We start from the raw sequence: 25,164 nt of genomic DNA on the forward strand, positions 1-25,164 counted from the left end.
GGAACTGGATGGAATTGTTATGCAGACTCGAAGGGCCAGTTGGCTTCCTTCTGCACGGTAGGGATTCTTAAGGGAAGTGTCGTCATGTAGTCACTGGTCACATTTTTTTTGTGAGTAAAAGACCCAATAGTATAAACTCACTGGTCAAACTTGCTTGTTGGAGCCATGGGAACTTTAACCTTTATGTTTCAGATGATGTGCTGAGTGAGTGAGTGAATTATTTGGTCACTGTTTTACTTCCATGGTTACAAAATGTAATTATTTGCATGTAAAAGTACATCTCCATGTATTGTGTGAACTCCCATAGAATGGGATGGCACAGCAGGAGGCCATTTGGCCCATCAGACCCAGGCCGGCTCTTTGAAAGAGCTATCCAATAACTCTGCGACCTTTTTTGTTGTGTTTTTCAATTTTCTTGTGAAAGGGGTTTTCGTTCACCTGCTCCTCTTTACTGAGGTTCAGGCGTGCAGTAAAATGTGTTCCTGTGGCCACACCTGAGAACTTCTCTCACCAGCGGGAGGGCTGGTAACCAGAGGGTGAAGGTTTGAGTTAATTGGCAAGAGAACCAGGAGGAGGGGTAGATGAGAAATGTTTGTAACGCAGCGAGTTGTTGTGATCTGGAAGGCACTACCTGAAAGAACCTTGGAAGCAGATTCGATCGTGATAGTCAATGTGCAATCTGGTGAATATTTGTGATGGAATGATTTACTGCACTGTGTGGAAAGAACAGGGGAGTGGGACTAACCGGATAGTTTTTCAGAGAGCCAGCACAGGTGCAAATGGGCTGAATGGTCTCCCTGTGATTTACTGAGATCAATGTCACGGCAGATTGGATTGTATTCAATAAATGTGTCTGAAATTGGATAGATTGTGCTTTGAAAAGATAGTTTGCTTCCATCTGTTTGTCTTATGGTTGGTTTTGCTTTGTTACAGAACTTGTTTTGCAAAGTTTTGATATTAAATACGTACCAAATCTTCATTTGACCATTTTTGGAATGGCAGTTGAAAGTTTTGGCCATCCAGGATATCTTGGCATTGGAGAGGGTGCAGAATTAGATTTATGCTCTAACATCACAACTCAGATGTTGGGCCCTCCCGAGGCTGAGGCAGTTTCTTCTTGAAAGAGAAGACTCGGTGTGAGCTAATGGGCCTTGAAAAGAATGGAAGTGTTTGTTAGGATAGACATCGAGAAAATGTTTGTTTTTCCACTTGCTACCGAGACCAGAACTTGGGGTTATAAATATAACAGGTAGCAACACATTCTGACCCTTGGAGCCACAAAGCACGATCTCCAGACACTCGAGAGCCACAAGTTACAGACAACCTTAACAAGCATGTCTTTATTACCATTGCATGTCAAGGGGTGGGGGGGGGAGGTGTCCATCACTTGGGGATTGGACATCATCTGTTGTGTATGCAGAGATCATAGAACATAGAACAGTACAGCACAGTACAGGCCCTTCGGCCCTCGATATTGTGCCAAACTATGTCCAAACCCAAGATCAAACTATCTCAAAGAACAATGGACAAAATCAGCCTGGGAAACAGGCCCTTCAGCCCAACAAGCCCACGCTGCCATCTCAACAGCACCCCTCTACCCATGACCCCTTTCTAATGTTTTATGGACTCCCTATCATTCTGGTGAGCTCCATGTGCCTATCCAATAACCACTTGAAAGTTCCTAAAGTATCCAACTCCACCAGCACAGCAGGCAGTGTATTCCACACCCCAACCGCTCTCTGAGTGAAGAATCTACCTCGGACATCCCTCCTATATCTCCCACCGTGAACCTTATAGTTATGCCCCCTAGTAACAGCTACATCCACTTGAGGAAATAGTCTCTGCATGTCCGCTGTATCTACCCCCTCATCGTCTTATAAACCTCTATTAAGTCGCCTAAAGATGTGTGGGTTATTTGGATTGGCCATCTCAGTTGTTCCTTGGTGTCAGGGAGATTAGCAGAGTAAATATGTGGGGTTACTGGGATAGGGCCTGGGTGTGATTGCTGTCAGTGCAGGCTCAATGGGCCGAATGGCCTCTGTCTGCACTGGGGGGATTCTGTGATTCAATGGGGACACTTTAGGAGTGGGCGGGCCCTTCCACAGCTGCCACAGATGGGTAGTATTGGCCCAAGGTTGACTGATGTTTATCTTTACGACCCACTGTCTTTGGTTTAAATATAAAGCAATCTTTAATAAATCTAACAGGATTAATAGCCAGAGAGTGGTGAGAATGTGGTGATGGTTCATTTACCGCAGGGAGTGGCCGAGATGAGTATTGTGGATACATTAGGAGGATAAACACGAGAGAGAATGGAATAGAAGGGCATGCAGAGTGGATAGGAGGGGCTAGTCTGTGGAATGTTGACCAGTTGGGCCGAATGGTTAGTTTCTGCCCTGTCGGATTCTATACAAGACAGATTTCCCGGAGTGACCCATGACTATAAAAGGTATTTTCTTTGGAGTTATGAAGCTATCTGTTTGCCAGCCGCAAAAGGAAATGCTTGGGTTGTGATTAAGTTGTCTGAAAGGAACTGGTCGGGAAATAGTTATCTCGGGTGTTGTCCCAGAGGGTAATTAAGGCCTGGCTGAAATCTTGATTGCTTAAAACAGGTTGTTCAAACTTTTCTAATTTCTTAAAAAATATGACCTGCCTTGTGAGTGAAACTGGATTGCAATCTCTCTGTAGAGGCTACAGGGAAGTGGTGAGCACTGCAGACGTTCTCCTCATTCCTAGCTGAGGGAGGTTATTGAAATTGGGCAAGATGTAAAGGGGGAGAGGGTCAGTGTGTGAGTAATGTATGCACAAAGCTGTAGGTGATTTCAGTAAAACTCAGTGATATAGTGGAAATAGGATGGCACAGTGGTTAGCACAGCTGTCTCACAGCGCCATGGACCAGGTTCGATTCCTGGCTTGCATGACTGTCTGTGTGGAGTTTTCACGTTCTCCCCGTGTCTATATGGGTTTCCTCCGGGTGCTCCGGTTTCTCCCATAGTCCCAAGTATGCAAGTTAGGTTGATTGGCCATGTTAAATTGCCCCTTAGTGTCAGGGGGATACACTAAGGTACATGCATGGGGTTGTGAGGATAGGGCCTTGGTAGGATTGTGGTCAGTGCAGACGCGATGGGCTGAATGGTCTCCTTCTGCGCTGTAGGATTCTTAGTATATTCACTGTGAAAGAGTCAGCGGTTGGGGAAGGTGTCAGCACCACCTGGTCTTTTTATGGATGGATTTGACCTCCTTGCCTGAGTAAAGGCACACTTGTTTTGGAGAGAGTGCATTGGGAGTTCACTGGATCCAGTACTGGGATTCGGGGATTGTCCTTTAGGAAGAGATTTCTCAGCCTATGTTTGCTGGAATTTTGAAGAATATATTTGCAAAAATATAATTTATTGGCAAAATATCTGAAAGAACATAAACATTTCAGAGTGGCCATTGCACACATTGCGATGATATTCCTGTTTTCTACATACATCATGTTGCAGCCTGAGAAGCTTCAAAACAAAGAAATGTTACAGATACTTCAAAATAGCCATTACAAATGTTATAAAGATATTTAAGTTGTCTACATTGATCAAATTGCACTCTGAGGTGCTTCAATGCAATTGGGATACACGTAATATCCAATTACATTTAATGTGAGTCATACTTCCCAGGGAGACCCAATACAGTTTCCCTCCCCTCGGCTGAAAGGCCTCGGACAGTGACCTTCCCCATTGCTTCACGGTGGTGGCTTCCCCAAAGGTCACTGCATCCCTCAGCACCTCTGAACGTGCCAGTCTGTAACACTGAGCGGAGGACAGCTCTTTGCACTGGAAGATCAGCAAGTTATGGGCAGACCAAAGAGTGTCATTCACCGAGTTGATGATCCTCCCTCAATGGCCGGTTTACTCCATTCATGGACGTTCCAGAGCCAGTGCTGAGATCAGACTGGGCAAACCCAACTCCATTCCTCGCTTGATCCAGAAACCAAATCACTTCTCAGCTTTTTGGCTAAGATCAAGAGTCAAATCAAGCCTGAGATGGGGTGAAGGCCAAGAACAGCTTCTTCCCTGCTGCTGTCAGACTTTTGAATGGTCCGACCTCGCATTAAGTTGATCTTTCTCTACACCCTCGCTGTGACTGTAATGCTACATTCTGCACTCTCTCCTTACCTTCTCTATGAATGATATGCTTTGTCTGTATAGCGCACAAGAAACAATACTTTCACTGTATACTAATACATGTAACAATAAATCAAGTCAAATTATCTTGTCAGCTTGGATCTTGCTTGCCTCTCTTGTGGGGACCATGGAATTTGATTTTGGTTTTTGGGGAAACGTGTATACAAACATTTAGAAGGCGCGTCAGGGTAGATTTCTGTGCTGCTCAGACAGTGACGGACAGAGAGTTGCAGGAAGTATGTGTGACCCTTCACAAGATGTGTAATTTACATAAGACTAAATACATATCATCAGTTTTCAAATGACATATTGATATTGCTGTATGTTTTATATATATATATGTATGTATGTATATATGGTAACTATCAGAATTAGATTGCCCAAGGCCATTGAACACAGGCTTGCTGTGATCGTGCAGATTCTGTTTACATAATGGCTGACAATCGACAATGGTTTCATGGTCATCAGTAGATTCTTCATTCCACATATTCTTTATTGAATTCAAACCCCACCATCTGCCGTGGTGGGATTCGAACCCGGGTCCCCAGAAGATTAGCTGAGTTTCTGGATGAGTAGTCTAGTGATAATACCACTAAGCCATCACCTCCCCTGTGTTCCCACTGCGGTTGTGAGGTAGGGGGGATGCTGGGGGGGTGCTCAGGGCTCAAACTGATGATTTGAGTTTGTACAACAGTGTTTACTGCTCCTCTGAAAGGCACGAGGTGGCGTGAAAACACACCCAGCAGAGGAATAAATTGCATCTAACACTGAACACACTGATTCAAATCTCCGAATTGAGTTCAATGACTAAAGCAGAAATATCCCGATCGAGGTTTTGGTTTTGAATCAGGAATGGTATTCGCAAACTCAGAAAAAGAAACCCTTCAACCACACTGCAGAGAAATGGCGACAGAAACCTGGCACAGGTGAGCAGCAATCGGAGTTTGAGCCAACAGGTGCAGCTCTGTCACAGGATCACATCTAACCTGACCTGTTACACCTGATCAGCAGGGCATTGCAAACCCAGCAGTTCAAATGAAAAACAAAATCTGGCAGTAACCTTTATATTTTTCCAACACTGTCCTGTTGCCCACCCCACCCTCTCTAAACTTCAGCTGATGCTAAACTCTGCTGCCTGCTGCTCCCTGACTTACTCCAGAACCCATTGGTGTGGCAGTATCTTGAGATCTTCAGCTCTGGAATTTTCTCCTTCAATCCTTCTGACTCTTTCTTCCTCTTAAAATGCTCCTGAAAACATCAGCTGCTCCAGCCTGCTCCTCCATTCAATAAGACCATGGCTAATCTGATTGTAATCTCAACCCCACATCCCACTTCCCATCCCTAATGTACCTTTAACCACCCCCCCCCCCCCCCCCCCCCACAATTAATCAAGAATCCATCTAGCTCTGCCTTAAAACTGTTCAAAGGCTCTGTTTCCAATACCTTTTGAAGAGTTCCAGAAATTCTCAAGCCTCAGAGAAAAATATAAATCTAACCTCTGTCTTAAATGAGTGAACCCTTATTTTTAAAAAATGATACCCAGTTCGAGATTCTTTGAAAAGCAGAAACATCCTCTCCACATCCACCCTTAAAAGCTGAAATATTTAGATCAATTCAACTCTTACCCTTCTAACCTCTCCAACCTTTCCTTATAAGGCAACTCCTGGCATTAACCTTCTCTGAACTTCTTCTAATAAATTTGTATCTTTCCTTAAATAAGAAGAAGCCTATTGTACACAGTATTCCAGATGTGGTGTCACCACTGGTGAACCAGTGGCACGGTGGTATTGTCACTGGACTACTAACCTGGAGACCTCGGTTCAAATTTCACCACGGCAGGTGGCTAAATTTGAATTGTACAACTTCAACAATATGTCCTAACTCCTGTATTCACTGTTCTGACCAATGAAACCAAGTATGGTGAATGAATGTCTTCTTCACCACTCTATCCACCTGTGACTCCACTTTCAAGGAGCAGTGAACCTTAGATCTATTTTTTCTGTAACTCTCCCCTATGTGGATCCGCACACAGATGACCTTGTTGATCCTTAAGAGGCCCTACTCTCTCCCTCGTTACTCTTTTGCCCTTTATGCATTTGTAGAATCTCTTTGGATTCTCCTTTGCCTTATCTGCCAAAGCAATCTCATGTCCCCTTTTTGCCCTCCTGATTTCTCTCTTAGCTCTACTCCTACACCCTCTATACTCTTCAAGGGATCCACTTGATCCCAGCTGCCTATGCAGGTCATGTGCTTCCTCCTTTTTGACCAGGGCCTCAATATCCCGAGTCATCCAGAGTTCCATTTTCCACCAGCCTTGCTCTTTACTCTAAAAGGAATGTATTTATCCTGAATCCTGGTTAACAGACTTTTGAAAGCCTCTCATTTATGCCCTTTGCCTTCCCACAGACTCCCCCAATTAACTTTTGAAAGTTCCTGCCTGATACCATCAAAATTGGCCTTGCCGCAATTTAGAATTTTAACTTTTGGGACAAACCTATCATTCTCCGTAGCCATCTCGAAACTAATGGAATTATGGTCACTGGTCCCAAAGTGATTCCTCACTAATACTTCTGTCACCTGCCCTTCCTTATTTCCCAAGTTTTGCCCCCTCTGTAGCTGGGCCATTCACATACTGAATGAGAAATTCCTCCTGGATACACTTGCAAATTTCACCCCACCCAAGCCCCTAATACAGTGGCTGTCCCAGTTAATGTTGGAAAAGTTTAAGTTCCTACTATTCCCACCCTATTTTTCTTGAAGCTGGCTGTAATCTCCTTACATATTTGTTCCTCAATTTCCCGCTGACTATTTGGGGGCCTATAGTACAATCCTATCAAAATGATCTCTCCCTTCTTATTTCTCAGTTCTACCCATATAGACTCAGTGGCCGAACCCTCGGATATATCCCCTCTCATACCGCCGTGATATTTAGAGAATATTAGAGGCCGTACAGAATATAGGGCTAATGGAAGGACTCTTAGTAGTGTTGACGAGCAGAGAGATCTCGGGGTACATGTGCATAGCTCCCTGAAAGTTGGCACCCAGGTTGATAAGGTTGTTAAGAAGGCGTACGGTGTGTTAGCTTTTATTGGTAGAGGGATTGAATTTTGGAGCCGTGCGGTCATGTTACAACTGTACAAAACTCTGGTGTGGTCGCACTTGGAGTTTTGCGTACAGTCCTGGTCGCCGCATTATAAGAAAGATGTGGAGGCATTGGAAAGGGTGCAGAGGAGGTTTACCAGGATGTTGCCTGGTATGGTGGGAAGGTCTTATGAGGAAAGGCTGAGGGACTTGAGGTTATTTTCAGTAGAGAGAAGAAGGTTAAGAGGTGACCTCATCGAGGCATACAAAATGATCAAAGGATTGGATAGGGAGGACCGTGAGAGCCTTTTCCCTCGGATGGTGATGGCTAACACAAGGGGACATAGCTTTAAATTAAGGGGTGGTAATTATAGGACGGATGTCAGAGGTAGGTTCTTTACTCAGAGGGTAGTAAGGGTGTGGAATGCCCTGCCTGCAGCAGTTGTGGACTCGCCAACTTTAAGGGCGTTCAAATGGTCAGTGGATAGGCATATGGATAACATTGGAATAGTTTAGGTTAGAGGGTCATTAGATTGGTTCCACTGGTCGGCACAACATCGAGGGCCGAAGGGCCTGTACTGCGCTGGAATGTTCTATGTTCTATTTTCCCTAATCAAAAATGCAACGCCTCCTCCACTCTCACCTCCTGTTCTAGCTTTCTGATAGCATCTGTATCCTGGAACATTGAGCTGCCGGTCCTGTCCCCCCCTTAGCCATGTTTCAGTAATTGCTGTAATATCCCAGTCTCATGTACCCATCCATGCCCTGAGTTCATCTGCCTTGCCCATCAGACCTCTTGTGTTGAAATAAATGCAGTTTAATCTAGACTTCCTTTTGCTGTCTGCTCTGTTTTCTTAGGATTTGGAGATGCTGGTGTTGGACCGTTTTCTCAGACCATCTATGCTATCATGTTTTGTACACTCTCCCTGTGTTTTATTTCTCTGTGCCTTACTGGACCCAGTCACTGAGTTCTCCGCAGTCTCTGTACTCTATACCGTGGCACTTCCTGATTTTTATCTTTGGTTTCTCAGTCTTCCACTTTTCCCCCTTACTGCCTTCAGTTTCTGTCCCCACTTTACTTCCCTCTGACATCCTGCATCGTTGCCATCCCCCTGCCACTTTAGTTTAAACGCACAAATACAAAATATCTGTTTAATTCATCTGCCACAGCCCTGCTTTCCATTGTCAGTTCACCAGATGCACTTTATCAGATCAATGCTCACTTTGTTAATCCTTTTCTTATTTAATTATCTTTGGAAGCTCTGACTGTCCCACCTGTATATTACTCTGACCTTCCACTTGTCTTTGCGCAGGTATGTGTTTTTTCTGTAAGATTATTACTGTCTTTAACATTTTTAGTTAACTACAGATGGCCAGCGCTCCCACTGGAATCTTTCTCATCGGAATGCGTCTGCTGTGTGTATTCTGAAACATCCCTTTAAATATCTGCCACTCAATATCTACTGATCTATTCATTAAGCATATTTGTAAGTTCACTTTAGCTAGCTTTGTTTAATGTCCTCAGAGTTACCCTTATACTTTGTGGAGTATTTCTCAACCAGCATTTTATTTACTCTTGAGTTTAATGTGGAAAAAACAAAGTTTGCCAGACTGTTTGTCTTTTGTGAACTGACTGGACATATCATTATAATCTGCTTGAATGATATTTCCTTCACACAGTCCACCTCCTGGAAGCATTGTACCAATGGGCTCCCATTGCTAGCTGCCTTCTCAGCTCTCCATGCTGGCCTTGACAATTAGATCATCTACACTTTCCACTGCCTCGGTGAAGCAGCAGCTTATTCATGGACCCCCACACACCCTGGACGTTCTCTCTTCTACCTTCCATCGGGAAAAAGATACAAAAGTCTGAGGTCACGTACCAACCGACTCGAGAACAGCTTCTTCCCTGCTGCTGTCAGACTTTTGAATGGACTTGCATTAAGTTGATCTTTCTCTACACCCTCGCTGTGACTGTAACACTACATTTTCCACCCTCTCCTTTCCTTATCTATGAACGGTGCGCTTTGTGTAGCGCACAAGAAGCAATACTTTTCACTATAACCGAGTATATGTGACAATAATAAATCAAATCAATTGCTTAGTGAGTTTGCAGCCATCCTGTTTGTGAATAAAAATGTTCTCCTGCCAACTGAATACATTGCCTGGATGTGGGTGTCAACTTGTCTCCATTTTTCAATGCAAGCACAGGTGGCCAAGACAGGGTTTCAGTTGTGGTTCAGTGAGCAGCATTCTCACCTCTGACTAACAGGGTCAAGTCTCACTCCAGCAACTAGGTCACGTAATCCAAACTGACACACCCAGACCTGAGAAGTGCTGCCTTCCAATGAGTTGGTCAACCAAGGTCCTGCCTGTCCCTTTGGGCTGACAGCAAAGGTCCAAACATGTTGTAGAGAACAAGTAAACTGTCCCCGATGTCCAGAACAATATTTATCCCTCAATCAACGTCACTGTAAAAACTGTGGTCGTTGTGTTATTGCTGTTTGTGGGTGTCACTATTACTGAGTGTTAGTGGTAGAGTTAATGTTAGTGGAATGACAATCAAACAGCTGCTTTGTCCTGGATGGATTTGAACATTTTGAGTGCTGGGGGAGCTGCACACATCCAGACAAATGGAGGCTTCACATTTAAGATAAACACTTCAGGGAGAAAAGAACAGGTTATTAAGGATATACAAATCAAATTTGTACAGCTGGGCTGGCACCGTGGCAGAGTAGTTAGCACGGCTGCCTCACAGCGCCAGGGACCCATGTTCGATGCCCGACTTGGGTCACCATCGGTGCAGAGTTTGCACGTTCTCCCTGTATCTGTGTGGGTTTCCTCTGGGTGCTCTGGTGTCTTCCAACATTTTAGAGATATGCAGGTTAGGTTGATTGGCCATTCTATACTGTCCCTTTGTGTCAGGGAGACTAGCAGGGTAAATAGGTGGGGTTAAGGGGATAGGGCCTGGTTGGGATTGTGGTTGGCGCAGAGTCGATGGGCCAAATGGCCTTCTTCTGCTTGTTAGGATTCTATGATCAAGAGGATGAGTTGGAACTTTTGAATAGCATCAAGACAGATAAGTCACCGGGACCGGATGGGATGTACCCCAGGTTACTGTGGGAGGCAAGGGAAGAGATTGCAGTGTCTCTGGCGATGATCTTTGCATCGTCAATGGAGACGGGAGAGGTTCCGGAGGAGTGGAGGATTGCGGATGTGGTTCCTATTTTCAAGAAAGGGAACAGGGATAGCCCAGGAAATTATTGACCAGTGAGTCTAACCTCAGTGGTTGGTAAGTTGTTGGAGAGGATCCTGAGGGACAAGATTTATGAACATTTAGAGAAGTTTAGTGTGATCAATAGTGGTCAGCACAGCTTTGTCAAGGGCAGATCGTGCCTCACAAGCCTGGTTGAGTTCTTTGAAAGTGTGACTGAACACATTGACGAAGGAAGAGCAGTGGATGTGGTTTACATGGACTTCAGCAAGGTGTTCGATAAGGTCCCCCATGCAAGGCTTATTGAGAAGGTGAGAGAGCATGGGATCCAAGGGGCTGTTGCCTTGTGGATCCAGAACTGGCTTGCCTGCAGAAGGCAGAGAGTGGTTGTGGATGGGTCTTTTTCTGCATGGAGATCGGTCACCAGTGGAGTGCCCCAGGGATCTGTTCTAGAGCCCTTGCTGTTTGTCATTTTCATAAATGACCTGGATGAGGAAGTGGAGGGATGGGTTAGTAAGTTTGCCGACGACACGAAGGTTGGTGGCGTTGTGGATGGTCTGGAGGGATGTCAGAAGTTGTAGCGTGACATAGATAGGATGCAAGACTGGGCGGAGAAGTGGCAGATGGACTTCAACCCGGATAAATGTGTCGTGGTCCATTTTGGCAGGTCCAATGGGATGAAGGAGTACAATATCAAGGGTAAGACTCTTAGCTGTGTAGAGGATCAGAAGGACCTTTGGGGTCCGGGTCTATAGGACGGTTAAATTGGCCTCGCAGGTGGAGGATGTGGTCAAGAAGGCGTATGGTGTACTGGCCTTCATTAATCGAGGCATTGAGTTTAGGAGTTGGGAGATAACGCTGCAGCTTTATAAGACCCTAGTCAGACCCCACTTGGAGTACTGTGCGCAGTTCTGGTCACTTCATTACAAGAAAGATGTGGAAGCTATTGAAAGGGTGCAGAGGAGATTTACAAGGATGTTGCCTGGATTGGGTGGCATGCCTTATGAGGATAGGTTGAGGGAGCCTGATCTTTTCTCCCTGGAGAGACGAAGGAAGAGAGGCGACCTGATAGAGGTTTATAAGATGTTGAGAGGTATAGATCGGGTGGATTCTCAGAGGCTATTTCCCAGTGCTGGAATGGCTTTAAGGTGCTGGGGAGCAAGTACAGAGGAGATGTTAGGGGTAAGTTTTTCACTCAGAGGGTGGTGAGTGAGTGGAATCGGCTGCCGTCGGTGGTGGTTGAGGTGAACTCGTTGGGGTCTTTTAAGAGACTTCTGGATGAATGCGTGGGATTTAATGGGATTGAGAGTTATAGATAGGCCTAGTAGGTAGGGATATGATCAGTGCAACTTATGGGCCGAAGGGCCTGATTGTGCTGTAGTGTTCTATGTTCTATGATGAAATGTGGTGAACAAGGATGGGAGGATGGTCATGTGGAACTTAAACATCAGCATGGACTAGTTGGGCTGTTTCCGTGCTGGAAACTCTTGTGTAATGTTGTGCCTGAGGAACGCAATGTGAAATGATAACTAGGAGAGAATGACAGTGAACAAAACGCCCTGTAACTCTCGCACGCAGGCTGGGTAGGGTGGGGCACTAATCGTGACCTGATTATTGGCAGCTTTGGATCATCTCCAAACTCTGTGGCAGTGCCTGAATTCTTGCTCACCCAAACAATCACGTTCTGCTTGTTGCTCCTGTTGCCCCATTATCACGGCAAATGCATCAAGAGCACTGGCAGAACTGAAATCTCTGTTTCCAACACGAGGGGTTTTTCAGGATTTTCTGGCCATCCTATGGATTGGGCTCAGTAATTCCATTTGATTTGATTTCCTTTGGAAAATGACAAATGAGTGTCGTTGAACATTCTGCAATGAAGAAGGGATTGTTTTGTGTGCACACGGAGGGGAGAAGCTTTGGAGCAATTTGCCATCAAACATAATCATTCACAATTGCTGGTGGAAAGTTGTGTTGCTGAAAAGACATTGGTCCCCCTGACACTGCGATTGACCCGACAAGTGTAATGTGAAAGGCTTCATCAAAATAGCTGTTATCAACAATTCTCATTCTGCAGCTACCCAATTAATAAATCTTTTCACAAGCGTCTGAGTGAAACAAAAGTTCACTTTGATCCGTACGAGGAGGAAAAGGCGGTGGTTTCGGGAGGAACTTCAGAGCTTAACACTCAGGCAGACAAAGCTGCTGCCACACATCGTTACATAAACGTTGGAACACACAAAATATGAAGAGTGGAGGGATCGCCGAGGGTTGTGGAGCTGGAGGAAGTTACCGAGATAGGGAGGGGAAAGGTCATGAACAGAACGTTATTTAGACTGTATTTTGCAAAGTTGCTAAACCATCAGTACAGAACAATTTTGACCCAAAAAAAAACGTGGATTTTGCTTTGATCTTTTGGAGGGTTGTACAGTTTGTCCAAATCTTTAAGTTTTGCCTTTCAGTTACAGAATGTACCATGAAAGGGCAGCTGCCCTATCTGTTCCTGAGAATGAACAAAACGTCTTGTCGCTGTCCTGTGCTTTATTTTTTTCTTGTTGAAACTATCCAAAACCCTCTCTCTCCGAGGTGGTTTATTTATCAGTTGTTTGCTTCCTGAGCCACACCCATAGCATCTTATTGGTTGGGCGTTAGTGCAGGAGAACCAATTAGATTGGTGGCTAGAATTGGACAGGATTGGGTTTTGCGCGGATGAGCGACTAACAGACTTTAGATAAATTATCGAGCAGAAATACTGTGAATGGACAGTGGGCTGATTCCTGTGGGCAAACTGTTTAGGGGGAGGGAGTGGTGATATGTCAGTCATACGCTGGTGAATCAATCTCCCAGGTTCCGATAGGCAGGATCTTAGTTTAATATCATAATTCCAAAGGCCACACCTCTGATACGATCCCTGGAAGGGTAGGTGGTTTTAGTTCAGTCGGGCAGCATGGTCGGTGCAGGTTTGGAGGGCCGAAGGGCCTGTTCCTGTGCTGTAATTTTCTTTGTTCTTTGTTCCGATTTTAGTGAATTCCTTCAGAATTTCACTCACCATCAGCCAACGTGACATAAAGTTGAAGTGTGTTGTTTGCTTTATCCTTCCATTCATTATTCACTCATCATGGGGTGGCACAGTGGTTAGCACTGCTGTCTCACAGCGCCAGAGACCTGGGTTCAATTCCTGGCCTGGGTCACTGTCTGTGTGGAGTCTGCACATACTCCCCATGTCTGCTTGGGTTTCCTTCGGGTGCTCCGGTTTCCTCCTACAGTCCAGAGATGTACAGGTTAGGTGAATTGGCTATGCTAAATTGGCCTTTAGTGTCGGGGGGACAAGCTAGGGTAAATGCATCGGGTTATGAGGATAGAGCCTGGGTGGGATTGTGGTCACACAGACTCGATGGGCTGAATGGTCTCCTTCAGCACTGTAGGGATTCTATGATTTCTGGTGAGAGATATTTTCTTGCATGGATTCCTTCTGTTATTGCAGAATGAATATAACTCAGCTCCTTAGTTCTGTGATGTTGGTAATCCACACTGACCTTATCGATATCCTTCCCAGCTCGAAGCCCAAGTTATTTCCCTGTGTAGGTGGCACCATGTCCTGGAGTTACAGAACTCTGCAGGTAGCCAATTGTAAGATCCATCCAATTAGTCCCAACACCCCTGAACCTTCCAAACCTTTCCCTTTCAAATATCTATCCCATTCCGATTTGAAAGTTGGGCCCAGATTTTTTTGCAGAGTCAGAATGACTCTGGAGCCACTTAAAAATAGCTGGTGGGATCTGATTCCGAGATTCCTGCCCCCATTCCCAATGCTCTCAATTCCTGCTGACATGGGATAAGAGCGCCAGGAATAAGCTTGCACCCTGCACTCCCGACCTGGCTGATTCCTTTTGGGGTCGGTAATTCCTAGACCCCAGCAGATTTTACGGAGTGGGACCAGCTTCTCCATGGGTCTTTGGTCCACACCTCCTCTGCGTGGCTGTGAACAGATACTGGATTCATGAACCTTCCGAAAGGTAAATTTCCAGAAAGTATTTGATTTGATAAAGGTGCCACCTCAAAGGTATTGCAGAACTTCAAAGCTTATAGTGTAAGGGGTAACATATTGGCGTGGAATAACAATGGGTTAGCTAATCGGGAGCTGAGAGTTGGCATAAATGGGTCTTTTTCTAGTTGGCAGGGTGTGACGAGTGGTGTGCCACAGGGACCAGTGCTGGGACCAACTGTTTATAATTTATATAAATGATTTGAAGAGGCTAAAAAGAGGTTACAAAGGAATATGAGGTTAAGTGAGTGGGCAAAACTCTGGCAAATGGGGTATCGTGGGAAAATGTAAATTTGTCCATTTTGGCAGGAAGAATAAAAAAGCTTATTATCTAAATGGTGAGAGATTGCAGAGCTCTGAGATGCAGAGGGATCTGGGAGTCCTAATGCATGAATCACAAAAGGTGAGTGTACAGGTACAGCAAGTAGTTAGGAAAGCTAATAGAATGTTATTGTTTATTGCAAAGGGAATTGATTGGAAAAGTAGGATTATGCCTCAGTTATCCAGGGCATCTGGAGCACTGTCTATAGTACTGGTCTCCTTATTTGAAGAAGGATTTAACTTAGGAGTAGTTCAGAGAGGTTTACCAGAAATGGAAGGCTTGCCTTATGAGAGCACGTTGGACCTGATGAATTTTAATTCATTGGAATTTAGAAGAGTTTGAAGCAACTTGATTGAAACATACAGGCTAGAATTTTTGGCCATCAGGCCAGTGGGTCTCTGGTCTGGCTGCGGTGAGTGATAATTTGGCTGAGTGCCAAATCCTCACGTGCAGCAGCGGTGGGGCGTGAAGGGACTGAATTTCTGGTTATGGGACCGTGAGGGGTTTTGACTGGGTGGATGTGGAGAGGATGTTTCCTCTTATCAGGCCATTCTTTAAAAACAAGGGGTCATTCATTTAAGGCAGGAGATGAGAAAACTGTTTTCCTGAGGGTTGGGAATCTCTGGAGCTCTCTTTTAAGGCAGAGGTAAGTAGATTCTTGACGAGGAAGGAGGTGAAAGATTTTTGGGGGTTGGCGGGAATGTGAGGTTGACGTAACAATCCAATCAGCCATGACGTTATTGAAATTATGGTCTAGTAGCCTGCTCCTAATTTGTATGTATGTATGTAACTTGAAAATGTGTGGGTACCTATTGATTGCCTATTCCATTATCCCTGCCTATTCCATTGTAACTCATGCCAGTATATGGTCCCATGTAAACTGACAGGTGATCTGGGGTCAGACACTCCACACTCTGAAACCAATTGACAATCGCCATCCAAAACAACATCAACTACAACCCCACTTGATGCTTGTCACTCCGTTGGGAGCCAATTGCTCCCAGAGAAGTTCTGTCTTTTAACTTGGGTTTCCAATCTGCACTCTTGAAGAACTCTCCTTGGAATGCCCTCCCAAACTACACTTTCATTTGGATATCTTCAATAAAAATCCAACCCAGGTTATCAATCCCTCCCTCCAATGTTTTTCTCCCCCTGAATCACTACCTGCATTCAAGCTTTGCATTGCACACATTCTCTCTGATACTCAGTCACACCAACAGAACACCACTGCTTCCCAGACCCATAGTAAGGAGTCACCAACCTTTGGCTGTCTACTCTGATGTTCTGGTTTCTCACGAGCCCACTTGCTCTCAGTCTGCTTACAACAGCTTCCTCTGCTTCTCACTCGCGTCTTCACATTGCCAGAACCTTCTCCTGTCCATTTCCTTTAAGTTAACTTGAAGTTCTTCTCTGGCCCCCTCCCCTTTTCCTTGAGGACCTGCTCCCTGCAGCTCCCTCTTCCTGGTGGCAACTTGATATCTCCCTTGGATCCAGAGCTCGCTCGATATTCACTGCTACTTTAACGCTGGAGCAACTCATAGAACCATAGAATCCCGACAATGCAGCAGAAGGCCATTCAGCCCGACAAGTCTGTACTGACTCTCCAATAGAGCCCAGGCCCTCTTCCCATAACCCAACTAACTCCACTCAACCCCTGAACAGGGGAGGCAGTGGTATTGTCACTGAGCTTGTAATCCAGAGACTTGGGATCCACATTCATATCCCACCATGGCAGATGGTAAAATTTGAATTCAGTAAAGAAAATCTGGAATTAAAAGTCCAACGATGGCCATGAAACCATTGTTGATTGTCGTAAAAACCCATCTGATTCACTAATGCCCTTTAGGGAAGGAAATCTGCCAACCTTACCCGTCACATGGCCTACACGTGACTCCAGACCCACAGCAATATGGTTGACTGTAACCTGCCCTCTGAAATGGCCCAGCAACCCATTCAGTTCAAGGAGCGATTAGTGATGGGCAACAGATGCTGGACCTTCCGGCAACGCCCACATGCCCCGAGAGGAGAAAGAAAAAACCCTACGCTAAAGGGCAATTTAGCACGGCCAATCCACCCCAACCTGCACATCTTTGGAGTGTGGGAGGAAACCCACGCAGACACGGGGAGGATGTGCAAACTCCACACACAGTCACCGGAGGTTAGAATTGAATTCCTGGCCCTGTGAGGCAGCGGTACTGAGCAGTGTACCGCCCCATTCAAGATGCTTAGATTTGGTTACCTCAGCAATCTGCTAGTTTGTCCAGTTAGTGAGATTTTTAAGTTTATCTATCAGTGTCACAAATGGGCTTACATTAACACTGCAATGAAGTTACTGTGAAAATCCCCTGGTCATGGAATAGAATTATAGAATCCCTGCAGTGCAGAAGGAGGCCACTTGGCCCATCGAGTCTGCACCGACCACAATCCCTCCCAGGCCCTATCCCCGTAACCCCTCATATTTATCCAGCTAATCTCCCTGATACTAAGGGGCAATTTATCATGGCCAGTCCCCCTAACCCGCACATCTTTTGGAGTGTGTGTTAGTCGCCGTGCTTGAGCACCTGTTTGGGTTCAGTGAGGGGGACGTTAGCATGGCCAGTGCACCCTAACCAGCACGTCTGTTGGACTGTGGGAGGGAAACCCACACAAAACGTGCAAACCACACGCAGACAGTGACCCAAGCTGGGAATCGAACCTGGTTCCCTGGCGCTGTGAGGCAGCAGTGCTAACCCACTGTGCCACCGTGCTGCCTATGCCAATTCGTACTGTTTCCTTCACCTGAGAGTGTGATCACCGACTGAACTAAAAAACTGCGCTTGTGTCACTGTCCCTTAGAACCCTGTCGCTAGGCAACAGCACAGAGTTTTCTCTCATAGAATTGGAGATTCCCTACAGTGCAGGGAGAGGCCATTCGGCCCATCGAGTCTGCACTGACAAACAATCCCACCCAGGCCCTTTCCTCGTAGCCCCACATATTTGCCCTGCCAACCCCCCTGCACTAAGGGGTAATTTACTGTGGCCAGTCCCCCTAACCTGCATACCTCTGGAGTGTGGGAGGAAACCGGAGCACCCGGAGGAAACCCACGCAGGCACGGGGAGAACGTGCAAGCTCCACACAGACAGTGACCTGAGGCCGGAATTGAACCCGGGTCCCTAGCGCTGTGAGGCAGCAGCGCTAACCACTGTGTCACTGTGCCTCTTTCTCCTTGGTTGTTTCAAATTCCCTAAACTATTCCAGGATTGTAGAACCTCATTTAAAATATATGTTACAGAAACAGCTTCGGAGCTGCTGTTTCCACTCTGAAGCTGTTTCACCTTTCACCTTTTTAACCCACAAATAAAGAATATAAATTAGCCTTAAAGCCACCGATACAGCTCGCGTGCCCTGGGCTGTGAGAGCGTGGATTGAGCTGCCTGTCCTGGTCAGGGAGCGATGCGAAGCAAACTAGTATCGTGGTGTAGATTCTCCTTTCAGGAAAAATGTGGTTCCACTTTTAGCTTGTGTTTTATGACAGCAGCCACAAACCAGCCGTGCGTTTCTTTTTTGGTTTGTTGTTTGTAAGAATGTCGAGAGAAGCCGCGGGGGTTTAGTTCAGTAAATTTGATGACAGGTCATTGGCTGACTGATCTCCCGGACTTTATATGGTTGCCCGAGGGAGTTGGAAAGGAATTTCCCCAGAGTGTCGACCTGTCTTTTTTATTCACCCCCCCCCACAGATTTACCGTGTCGCGTGTTTTGTACAGGCGGGGGAACCGTCTTCATGGGTGGAGTGAACATGCTAGAAACATAGGAGCAGGAGGAGGCTGTTCAGCCTCTTTCACCATTCTAGCAGATCTTGTGGCATTTTAGTTCCAAAAACCTGACTTTAACATAGAACACTACAGCACAAACAGGCCCTTCAGCCCACAAGTTGCGCCGATCACATCTATACCTACCAAGCCATAGAACTATCTATAACTCCCAATCCCATTAAATCCCATGTACTCATCCAGAAGTCTTTTAAAAGACCCCAGCGAGTTCGCCTCCACCACCACCGACAGCAGCTGATTCCACTCACTCACCACCCTCTGAGTGAAAAACTTTCCCCTGACATCTCCTCTGTACTTGCTCCCCAGCACCTTAAATCTGTGTCCTCTCGTAGAGACCATTTCAGCCCTGGGAAATAGCCTCCGAGAATCCACCCTATCTATTCCTCTCAACATTTTATAAACCTCTATCAGGTCGCCTCTCAACCTTCGTCTCTCCAGGGAGAAGAGTCCCAGCTCCCTCAACCTATCTTCATAAGGCATGCCTCCCAATCCAGGCAACATCCCTGTAAGTCTCCTCTGCACCCTCTCAATAGCTTCCACATCCTTCCTGGAGTGAGGTGACCAGAACTGCGCACAGTACTCCAAGTGGGGTCTGACTAGGGTCTTATAAAGTTGCAGACCTGACTTTGTCCTGTAACATTCTAACACCATTTCACCAAGTCAAAGTCTATTGACCTGCTGAGTATTTTCAGCACTTTTTATTTTATTTCAGATTTCTAGCACCCGCATTATGGCGCTTTTATAAAAATCTGCTGCCCCCCGCCCCCCCTCTCCTCCCCCCACGCAGTCAAAACTGTTAAAAGTTCTGTAAGCCTCAGTTTCTTGAGGAGAAAATTCTGAATTTCCAGGACACTTTGTGAATAAGTGCTTCCTGACATCACCCTGGACAGCCAAACCGTAATCTTAAAGATGTGTCACATTGTACTGGACTCCCCACCAGTTTTTCTCTCTCTCTCTCTCTCTCTCTCTTCCCTGTCTCTCTTTCTGTCTCACTCTCTCACTCTCCCTGTCTCACTCTCTTTGTCTCACGCTCCCTTGTGATTTCTGTCTCTCTTTCTGTCTCACTTGCCCTGTCTCACTCTCTCTGTCTCGCGCTCTCTGTCTCTCTTTCTCTCTCACTCTCCTTGTCTCGCGCGCTCTCTCTCTTGCCCTCTCTCTGTCTCGTGCTCTCTGTCTCACTCTCCCTGTCTCACTCTTTTTGTTTCGCTCTCTCTCTCCCCCCTCTCTCTGTCTTGCTATCCCTGTCGTGCTCCCTCTCTTTCCCTAATCATCTTAAACACACCAGTGTGAATACTCATTTAATTGCCTGTACTCAGGGGGAATACAACCTTATTGGTGTGACCTGGCCTCAAAGTTTAAGCCTGTTAACCGGATATTATCCCGGTGAATCAGTGCTGCACCCTTTTCAAGTCCAGTCTGTCTTTCTTGAGCTTTGATGACCTGTGGAATTCCCTGCCCAGTGAAGCAGTTGAGGTTCCCTCATTGAATGTTTTTAAGGCAAGGATAGATACATTTTTGAACAGTAAAGAAATTAAGGATTATGGTGAGCGGGCGGGTAAGTGGACCTGAGTCCACAAAAAGATCAGTCACGATCTTATTGAATGGCGGAGCAGGCTCGAGGGGCCAGATGGCCTACTGCTGCTCCTAGTTCTTATGTTCTTATGCTCAGAACTAAATGTAGTTATTCTAAATAGAGTCTAACCAGAGCTCCGTACAAATGTAGCACAACTTCCCGCAAGTCCAATTTCAGTTTGTGTTAGCTCCAACTCTGGATCGAAACAGCTTCATTTGGAAGTGTTTTTGTGTGCTTGGTACAGAGAGCTGGATTTGTCCCTTCATAGAATCCCACGGTGCAGAAAGAGGCCATTCCGACCATCGAGAATGCACCGACTGTAATCCCACCCAGGCCCTATCCCCATAACCCCACATATTTACTCTGCTAATCCCTCTGACCTACACATCCCGGGACAATAAGGGGCAATTTAGCACGGCCAATTCACCTAACCGGCACATCTTTGGAGTGTGGGAGGAAACTGGAGCACCCGGAGGAAACCTACGCAGACACAGGGAGCATGTACAAACTCCACATAGACAGTGACCCAAGCCGGGAATCGAACCTGGGTCCCTGGCGCTGTGAGGCAGCAGTGCTAACTGCTGTGCCACTTTAGTTCCCAACCCTCCAGAAATTAAAGATTAAACTCCAGAACACTGATCAACATTCAGGGAGAAACATCCTCAGGGGCGTTTAAACAAAATAGTGTATCTTGTTAAAAGTTTGAACAGTTTTTTAATGGGAAGATAAAGCTGTTTTAAAGTTTAAGTACTAGTCACAAGTAAGGCTTACATTAACACTGCAATGAAGTTACTGTGAAATTCCCCTAGCTGCCACACTTTGGCACCTGTTTGGCTCAGTGCAGCTACAGTAAAAAGTCTGATAACACCAGGTTTTAGTCCAACCGACTTATTTGATAGTAAACGCACAAGGGACTAACCCGAAAGCTTATGCGTTTACTATCAAATAAGTCGGTTGGACTAAAACCTGGTGTTGTCAGACTTTTTACTGTGTTTACCCCAGTCCAACGCCGGCACATCCACATCAGTGCAGCTAACCAGCACGTCTTTCGGACTGTGGGAGGAAACCGGAGGAAACCCATGCAGGTTGAGGGAAAATGGGCAAACTCCACACAGTGACCCAAGGCCGGGAATCGAACCCGGATCCCTGGCGCTGTGAGGCAGCGGTGCTAACCACCGTGCCACCGTGCCACCCTGTGTGTGTCTGCCAGTCAGGAAGCCTCAATTGAGGAACGAGTTTTATTTGCTTTCTGATTGGCCATCACTATGATAATGGGCATGCGACGACCAATGGGGAGTGTGGGGAGGGTCACGTGGGAAAAACTTCAGGAACACATCTGAGCAGAGTTGGAAACTCCTCCCCAGGACTCCCTGCCTGGATACTGGAGGAATTTCCAAATGCAAATCAGAACAAACTGTTTGCATCACAAAGTTTGACCTAGAGTCAGGATTTTCATTGTTGTTTGCAGCTTGAAATGTGAAACCTGAATCCGCGCAGCAGGTCTCATGTCTACAAGTTGTGGGGTGTGAGTGGAATCATTGAGTGTTGGCTGGTGGGCTCGTAAAGAAATTCAATGTGTCACTGCCTTGTTTTACATTCCCAAATTACATCTTTGTACCGTGTTCTCCGCAGGTTAACGTTAGCTTTACCCGGTAGACTAATAAAGCACAGAGTGAGCAGTGGCTGTGGGGTTCCCATCCTTCCTGGATTGTCTCAGTGTCTTCAGGAATTAAAGATGAAACGCCAGGAAAGTGTGAGCGTGTCCTAGGGTGAGATATCGTAAGGGGTTTTGGGGGCAAAAAGTGTAAATTTCATTTTATTTGGAACAGTTTTGTTAGTCACGGAATTAAAAATATTGGAGGAAGGCTTGGTTGATTGACAGTTAGGAATGGTCCAATCAGGTGATGAGTTTTTTTCAGGCTGCAATCAGTGCAGGGAGGCGGGGCACTGAGGTTGGGTGAGTCAGGTGACCAATGGCAGGAAGTGTGGATGTCATGTGACCTATGGTGGGGGTGTGGATGTCATGTGACCCATGGTGGGGGTGTGGATGTCATGTGACCCATGGTGGGGGTGTGGATGTCATGTGACCCATGGTGGGGGTGTGGATGTCATGTGACCCATGGTGGGGGGGTGTGGATGTCATGTGACCCATGGTGGGGGGTGTGGATGTCATGTGACCCATGGTGGGGGTGTGGATGTCATATGACCCATGGTGGGGGTGTGGATGTCATGTGACCCATGGTGGGGGTGTGGATGTCAGATGAAATCTTGATCTCCAAGAAAACAGCCATTGTTGGCAGACTTATTTTGAGGGCGGAAAATCCAGTGAGCTTTGTACTTGACTCACGATAGATTTTCTGTTGTTCGTTACGTTCCAGGGATGATTTCACAATACTTTCTCTCCAAAAATAGCTTGTAATGGAATTGGCATTTTGCTGAATAGTGTTAATGTTTTACTAGTTAAGATCCCATGCGTTAAGAGAACATTTAAACTTCAGCTTTATTGTTGAGGATTGGCTATCAATTATTAGAGACATGGGAATTGGATTAACAAAGATAAGAGGGTCCATTAATTTGCCTTCTACATTCCTCATGAACCTGCTCCTGGGCCTGGCGAGACGCACCATCAACAGGTCCAGGCAGCGGGCGATCGGGGGGGGGGGGGGGGGCTGTCTGTTCCGACTGTCTGCCCCTCTACCGCGGCTACGTTTGCGGCCAGGTGTCCCTGGAGAGGGAGCACGCGGTGTCCGCGGGCACAGTCGACGCCTTCCGTGCCCGTCGGGCACCGCAGGGGCTGAGGTGCCTTATAGACCCCGACAATCACATTTTGATTTGACGTGTCTTAAGTTTCCTTTGTACTTTTTGTTTCTGTTTGGGCCGTTCCCCCTCCTTTTGGGGAGCCGCCCCCTTTTCCTTTGTCCTAATGTAATCTGTGTTTGTTTACTTGGTTTGACCCGCAAGACCACGACCACCACCACCACCACCCCCCCCACCACCTCCCATTCTGGGGAACTCTGCAATGTGCCTCAGGGTTTCCAGTTCTTGGTGTCAGTGCAGAACAGCTGCGCGAAACCTCATCTTGTTTGAGAACAGGGAATAAAGTGAGTTGGGAAAGCCGGAAAGCTGGGGATTCTCAGTTGTACTCCACCGAGTCCCTCCCAACAGTTGCAGAGTGATAGATACGGAAACTAAACTTGCTGCGGCAGAAAGTGCAGTTGTGAGGCTGGGCTCACCATCTTACTGGAATAGAAGCGGAGAGCAGGGGTACCTCACACGCTGGTGTTTGCCTCCGATGCGGCGAGGAGATCAATTACTTACTCGAATCAATGTTCCTCGTGTTAATGAACTCTGATGAAGGGATTGATTTCTAAAGCCTCCTCTCTGTATTTTCTCCAGAGTCCCGATGATGATGATCACTCAGGACAAAAACTGCACCAGAGAGAAGATAGCATCACTCAGCAGAACACTCTCCAGAATGAGTCCATTGCATCTGATGCAAGCAGCCCTTATAACGTAAGGATCTCTCTGTAAAGTTTATTTATCATCATGTTATTGCTGTGAGAATAATGGTTCCGCGATCTATAATTAACAAGTGTTCTGCAGTTGGTTTATGGACATGGAGTTGGCTGGACGACCGGTTAGTGAAGCCAATAGCGTGGGTTCAATCCCAAATCTGGTTATTGATGTCTTCTCAACCTTGCCCCTCGCCTGAGGTGTGGTGACCCTCAGGTTAAATCACCACCAGTCACCTCTCCCCCCTCACCCACAGGCAAGAGCAGCCTGTGGTCACCTGGGACCATGGCAAATTTACCTTTAACCTGTAGAATACCCTGAAGTAATGAAGTCCAGACTGGAGTGGACGGTACACGGAGCCAGGAAGCTGGGTCTGCTCTTTGTATTTATGGGCTGTTTTATTCCCTGTTTCAATTTTATTTGCTATAAAGCTTGGAAAAACATCTTTTTAATAGTAGATCATAGAATAGTTGTGTAACAACTGTTTTATTGGCTGGTTTGAAACATAATAGAACATAGAACACTACAGCACAAACAGGCCCTTCGGCCCACGAGTTGCGCCGATCACATCAACACCTACCAATCTATAGACCTATCTATAACCCCCAATCCCATAAAACCCCATATACTCATCCAGAAGTCTTTTAAAAGACCCCAGCGAGTTCGCCTCCACCACCACTGACGGCAGCCGATTCCATTCACTCACCACCCTCTGAGTGAAAAACTTACCCGTAACATCACTTCTGTACTTTCCTCCCCGCACCTTAAATCTGTGTCCTCTCGTAGCGACCATTTCAACCCGGGGAAATAGCCTCTGAGAATCCACCCTATCCATTCCTCTCAACATTTTATAAACCTCTATGGAAAACAATCCTTCCAATTGAACTCTTCCCTGCCCCCCCCACCCCCCGCACCCCCCACATCACTCTTAGAACAGCCGTCATTTTTATGTCATTCTTTCAAATTGGAACAGTCTTGACTTGTGCATCAAATCGGGCAGAATGTTCCTTCCCTCTGAGAATGTTACTCAGTGGGTGATTGGTAATAGAAGAAGCAGTGTGTACTCTGTGCGTGTCCGTGTGCGTGCGCAGTGTGTACTGTGTGTGCGTGTGTGTGCGCAGTGTGTGCGTGTGCTTGTATATGTTCTTTATAATAACACTTCCAACTAGCTGTAGTTTATTTGTGCTCTTGCTGGGTCCCTATCAATCTGAAATAAAAGCCAGCAAGGAAGTTTCTCTCACCATATGAAATTACTCAGTGTTTCTATGGGCTGTGTAGTGACAAAGAAAAATATTATGATTACGTTGTCCACAGCTTCTCCCCTTTTAAAGGTCCAAAATTTTCCTCCTTCCACACTGTTTCCTTTAGTTACCAGAGGTTCCAGCGCTTATCTTGCATGTTTGCATTTTCGGAATCTGGATACATGAGGCTTGCGTTGGGGGGGGA

General features: G+C 46.2%; 1 protein-coding gene across 1 annotated transcript in view; it reads left to right on the plus strand.

Annotated features, from left to right (window-relative positions):
* The window catches only part of pawr (PRKC, apoptosis, WT1, regulator), a 125,694-nt gene that overhangs the window by 63,709 nt on the left and 36,821 nt on the right, over nt 1–25,164 (plus strand). Inside the window, exon 2 of the mRNA XM_080191439.1 lies at nt 23,602–23,718. Coding sequence (XP_080047565.1) covers nt 23,602–23,718 — 117 coding nt within the window. The remainder of the gene's footprint in view (nt 1–23,601; nt 23,719–25,164) is intronic.

The sequence above is a fragment of the Carcharhinus amblyrhynchos genome, chromosome 6 (genome assembly GCF_965287045.1).
Source record: "Carcharhinus amblyrhynchos chromosome 6, sCarAmb.v2.hapA, whole genome shotgun sequence".
Classification (NCBI taxonomy): Eukaryota; Metazoa; Chordata; class Chondrichthyes; order Carcharhiniformes; family Carcharhinidae; genus Carcharhinus; species Carcharhinus amblyrhynchos.